This window comes from Gekko japonicus, unplaced genomic scaffold (genome assembly GCF_001447785.1).
Source record: "Gekko japonicus isolate JY-2015 unplaced genomic scaffold, Gekko_japonicus_V1.1 scaffold1304, whole genome shotgun sequence".
Classification (NCBI taxonomy): domain Eukaryota; kingdom Metazoa; phylum Chordata; class Lepidosauria; order Squamata; family Gekkonidae; genus Gekko; species Gekko japonicus.
Window position 1 is genome coordinate 461303 of NW_015171543.1, and position 5892 is coordinate 467194.

General features: G+C 39.0%; 1 protein-coding gene across 5 annotated transcripts in view; it reads left to right on the forward strand.

Annotated features, from left to right (window-relative positions):
- Nucleotides 1-5892, forward strand: part of UBE3A (ubiquitin protein ligase E3A) — a 38392-nt gene that overhangs the window by 11709 nt on the left and 20791 nt on the right. For 2 of the 5 annotated variants that reach the window (XM_015419658.1, XM_015419659.1), the window contains 3 exons: nt 182-226; nt 2376-2686; nt 3415-4673. In XM_015419658.1, coding sequence (XP_015275144.1) covers nt 182-226; nt 2376-2686; nt 3415-4673 — 1615 coding nt within the window. The remainder of the gene's footprint in view (nt 1-181; nt 227-2375; nt 2687-3414; nt 4674-5892) is intronic. The other 3 variants (XM_015419661.1, XM_015419663.1, XM_015419660.1) reach the window with 2 other exon arrangements.

Consider the following 5892-nt stretch of genomic DNA (forward strand, 5'->3'; position numbering starts at 1 on the left):
GGAGGAACCTAGCCGCATTAGTCTTCTGCCACTTTGTTAATTTGTCTTTAAAAGATCTTAATTGTGGATCTGCTCTCTTCTCTGTTTTGACCCTAGTATTGTGCTAATGATGTGTTAATACACAGTTGTGTCATTTAGCTGAATGCCACATTGCTTACCAGTTCTTATTTAAACCTTTCAGATCACCAGGAGAACCTCACTCTGAAACCATTGAAGCTAGCCGAATGTGAGTACAACTAGCATCTCAAAAGACTGGGTTTGGCATACTGTATGTTAGAGCTAGATGCAACATCAGTGTTGCATTAATGTGATTATTTAACAGCCACCTTTAAGTTGTACTTGAGATAAATTATTTAGCGACCAGTTCCTCAAGCGTAGTAGTTTTCCCAGAACTGTACCTTTAAAAGCCCAATCTGATACAAGATCATTTTAAAGTTTTTCTTCCAGCAGATGGTATCATAGCAATGTCCTTAAAATTATCTCTATATAGTTTAGGTAGCATACTAACTGCAGTCCAGGTAAAACTTCCACTGTTTAAAGCTTCCATAGTCCCAAAGGCTAACCTGCTTTAAAACTGCAGCTGGCTCCCTTTGTAGGGCAACTACACAAGGTGAAAACGTTGTATCACCAAGTGTGTGCATTATTTACAGTCGTATGAACTGTTCCTGTGGATTGCAGCCATACTCATCTACCACTTCATTATGCATAACTAAAATTAGGCTATGTCCAGTGGCTAGTGATGTGGAAAATACTGCAACATGCCATCAGTGAGAGAGTTGTAAATAACAAATTTGCTTCATTATGCTTGTGGTTTCCATTTTCATTATTGCAATTTGAAATTACATGGCTGAAAGTTAGCTAATTTTTGATGCTTCAGATGCATTAAAATAACTCCCATCATATTTATTAGGCTTGATCATTCCTAACTGATTCCTTGCCAGAAGTGTAGCTACATTAACTTGTTATGGACTACTTTTAAAAGAAATTCTTAGGTGGGATCCAGGCTAAATTAGTAATTTCCACTGATTCCCTTTCCTACCACAGGAAACCCTCCACTCCCATTGTTCTTTTGGGTCCCCTATCCCAAGAGCACTGCTTTGTGGAGATGGGGGGGGGGCAGGAAAGTTCTCTCCATATATGGGAAACTTAGACAAGAACCAGTCCCTTCTTGGTAGGATGGCAACAGTTGTCAACATATGTTGCTGCTCTGAAACCTAGTAGAAAGAAGGTAGAGAAAAATATTAGTCAAAAGTGTTGATATTATTAATGTTTGTCTTCTATTTGGGAGATGGGGGTGTAGTTAGTACCAAGATTTGACAATTGGTGACATGACATGTGATGATAGAATCCCTTACCATTGTCTAACATCAGTTTATTAGCCAGGGGCAGACATTTGCGTGAGTAATTAGATACGGTCTAATGCTTAAAGGTTGTCGCCATTTTACAGCATGGTTAACACCAAATAACACTCTCACCGTGGAATGTTCACCTTGCATGTGAACTTCTATAATATGTCAGCGATCTGCATGGAATACTTTATATTGGATAGAGAAACTTGTATTCGGTGTCTTTATTCCTAGCATAATAAGCTTTATGCTCTGAAAAATCCAGTTGCAATAGATCAATACAAGGGCTAAAATGCATTTATTCAGAAGTGTGTGTGTGTTTTAAGAGACTGTATAAAACCGTCCCAGCAAGGATAAATTGAGGCTGAAAGACAGTAGTTTTTTTTAAAAAATTAATGACTCCTTCTGTGTCCAGGTTGAACAAGTTAGCCACTCCAATGGTGATCTGTAAAGCTTAATCAGTTGACGTCCTTTCTAGTACATTAATTACAAAACTTTGTAAAATACAGCTTACTTGCTTAAGTTGTACAGTATGACAATACAAAATTCTACTCCCCATGCTGTTGAAACAAGTAGATTTTGAACCATTCCATCATATATTCAAACAATATCCATGTCAATGTATTTATAATGTGTCTCAATAAAATATATGCAGCAAGAACATGGTAGATTAATGTACCTATAGTTTCGCTGTATCTTATAATTCAATGAAACAACTACAGATACTGACCACTTCTCTGTTCCTAGTTAAGCATATCTAGCTTTGTTTGTTCAGTTTACAACTGAGGCCTTGGTTTTGTAGCTGTTCTGCATAGAAAAACTGGCAGTCGATTTTAGCTTCCACATACTAAATTGTGCAACAAATAATTTTATTTGTTGCACAAGGCTCTCTTCATGCATAGTATCTCTTTAATTGAGAAAAATTACTTCAATGCCTTACTAATCTATGCTTTGCTGGTCATTTGAATGAGCTTGGTATATGAAAGCCATACTAATCCTTGTGCTTACTTGTTTGAATGTTTGGTACAGGAAGCGAGCAGCTGCAAAGCATCTAATAGAACGCTACTACCATCAGTTAACTGAGGGCTGTGGAAATGAAGCCTGCACGAATGAATTTTGTGCTTCCTGTCCAACTTTTCTCCGTATGGATAACAATGCAGCAGCCATTAAAGCCCTCGAGCTTTATAAGATTAATGCAAAACTCTGTGATCCTCATCCCTCCAAGAAAGGGACAAGCTCGGCTTACCTAGAAAACAATTCCAAAGGTGCCCATAACAACTCCTGCACTGACAGAAAAATGAACAAGAAGGAAATGCATGGCCCAAGAGATGACTTTAAAGGTAAGGTGTTTGGGGATTTCCAAAAATACTTCAGAACCTTCAATCTGTTTTTGTCTTGTAACAGTACAACTGTTGTAGTTGTTATTCTGCCATTTTGCACACCTCTGGTGGTGGAGGTAGGCATCAGATATATCACGGTTCTTTTTCACAGCACAACAAAAATCCAATCTTGCTGCCATTTGGCAAAGTGGCCAGTTGGGTCCCTAATTAGTTTCTGGAATATTTAGAATTAAGGCGTTCTTTCTCCTGAAGCGTACTGTTATCGTAAATTTCTGAATTGTTGACTGCATCCTTGTAATCACAGTGTACTTCTCCTGCAGCAAAGGGAAAAAAAACCTGCTTATCTTGACCAAGCAGAGTCCTGCCACCAATACGTGTGAGTGTGTTCTGTTTTCTGACAGGAGAGTCAGATGATACTTGCTGCAGGCTCAGTGCTTCTCTGTGTTCTCGAGATGCAGAAATGTAGCTCAGTGCTGTGGCAGCAGTGAGGGAGATGTGGGGTATTGGAGGGTCATGGTTTTACCAGGTGTCCAAGTCAGGAACCAGTGTAGTCCATTGTGAATGGCAGCTTTATGCTATTGCACAAGGACATTCTGGCATCTAATAATGAAATGCAAAAGTTGTAAGCCTGTTGAGGTTGACAAATGGCAATTCTCATTGTGTCTTCTAAGTTGATGTGTCTGACCTAAGTTCAAAAAGCCTTTCTGGTTTTGTTTTTAACTTTCTAGATGTGACTTTCTTAACAGAAGAAAAGGTATATGAAATTCTTGAGCTATGTGGAGAAAAAGAGGACTATTCCCCTTTAATTCGTGTCATTGGGAGAGTGTTTTCTAGTGCTGAAGCGTTGGTACAGAGTTTTCGAAAAGCCAAGCAGCATACGAAGGAAGAACTGAAGTCTCTTCAAGGAAAGGATGAAGATAAAGACGAAGATGAAAAGGAAAAAGCTGCTTGTTCTTCTGCCATGGAAGAAGATTTGGTTGCACCATCATCATCGTCGTCCTCGTCAAGAGTAGGTGACAACACACAGGGGGATAACAACCTACAAAAACTAGGTCCAGATGAAGTGTCTGTAGACATTGATGCAATCAGACGGGTCTACAATAGATTACTTTCTAATGAAAAAATAGAAACTGCCTTTTTAAATGCACTCGTGTACTTGTCACCCAATGTGGAATGTGACTTGACTTACCATAATGTGTACTCTCGAGATCCTAACTATCTCAACTTGTTTATTATTGTTATGGAAAATGGTAATCTTCATAGTCCTGAGTACCTGGAAATGGCACTGCCATTGTTTTGCAAAGCAATGAGTAAGTTACCCCTCGCAGCTCAAGCAAAACTGATCCGATTGTGGTCAAAGTATAGCGCAGACCAGATTCGACGAATGATGGAAACGTTTCAGCAGCTTATAACCTACAAAGTCATAAGCAACGAATTCAACAGTCGTAACTTAGTAAATGATGATGATGCCATTGTTGCTGCTTCAAAGTGCTTGAAAATGGTTTACTATGCAAATGTAGTAGGAGGGGATGTGGATACAGATCATAACGAAGAGGAGGATGAAGAACCTATCCCAGAATCCAGCGAGCTAACTCTTCAAGAACTGCTGGGTGAGGAGAGACGAAATAAAAAAGGGCCTCGAGTAGACCCACTGGAAACTGAACTTGGAGTAAAAACGATAGATTGCCGAAAACCACTTATCCCCTTTGAAGAGTTTATTAATGAACCACTGAATGATGTTCTAGAAATGGACAAAGATTACACTTTCTTCAAGGTAGAAACGGAAAACAAATTCTCCTTTATGACGTGTCCCTTTATATTGAATGCTGTTACCAAGAACCTGGGATTGTATTATGACAACAGAATCCGCATGTACAGTGAACGGCGCATTACTGTACTCTACAGTTTAGTTCAAGGGCAGCAGTTAAATCCATATTTGCGGCTCAAAGTGAGACGAGATCATATCATAGATGATGCGCTTGTCCGGGTAAGTAGTTCAACCATGTCAAAACAAAATAGCTAGAAGCCAGTGTGTTACCTTATTGTCACTAGTAACTCCTGGATTTATTCAGAACGAAACGTCTCATATGGTTATTGTAAATAGTAACAGGGTTATTGCTGCTGTGGATGTCTCTGACTATAACATGTATAGTATTGGTCCCACAGATTGACATGCGTGTGTGTAATGATTCTTTGAAAATAGCAAACTCACTGCACTTATGCTAAAATCAAAGCAGTTCATTAAGATTCTTAATCTCTGCACAAATAGTCCATAATATATTTAATCTGAAACACATCTTGGCTTTTGTCCAGTGTTAGCTTTTCAAAAAGCTGTTCAAGATTTTTGGAGTTCACTCAGGGAAGAAGAATCTTTGGAAAGAAGTAACACAGAGCATGTTAAATTACAAATCTGGTTTTTTCCTTAAGAATCCTTTAGGTGCTATATCTTGTTATATGTGTTTTGATGTCTACAGTGGTGATGCTTGTTTTACTGAATCTGCGATTTTCTAGGTAGAAATCTCAGGGACAATTCCTATAAAAATTTTGTATACTTGGAAAATAAGAAAATATAGCTAGAAGCTACCTTTTTATTACAAGGAAGGCCTCTGTAAAATATCTTACCCTGTTTCTCTCCCATCTGGATCGATTAGTCATTTTGCACTCACCCACAGATATGCCTTTTCTACTTGTCTTGGCAGTACTATATACAAAAAGGATCTAGGGGTCTTAGTAGATCATACACTGAACATGAGTCAGCAGTGTGATGCAGTAGCTAAAAAGGCAAATGCGATTTTCGGCTCTATCGACAGACGTGTAGTGTCCAGATCACGCAAAGTGATGGTATCATTTCACTCTGCTCTAGTTAGACCTCACCTTGAGTATTGTCTTCAGTTTTGAACACTACAATTTAAGAAGGATATAGACAAGCTGGAGTGTGTCCAGAGGAGGGCAACGAAGATGGTGAGGGGACTGGAGACCAAGTACTATGAGGAAAGGTTGAAGTAGCTGGGTATATTTAGCCTAGAGAGGAGATGACTGAGAGGTGATATGATCAACATCTTCAAGACTTGAAGGGCTATCATATAGAGGATGGTACAGAGTTGTTTTCTGTTGCCCTAGTAGGTCAGACCAGAACCAATGGGTTGACATTAAATCAGAAGAGTTTTTGGCTAAACATTAGGCAGAACTTCCTGACAGTAAGAGCG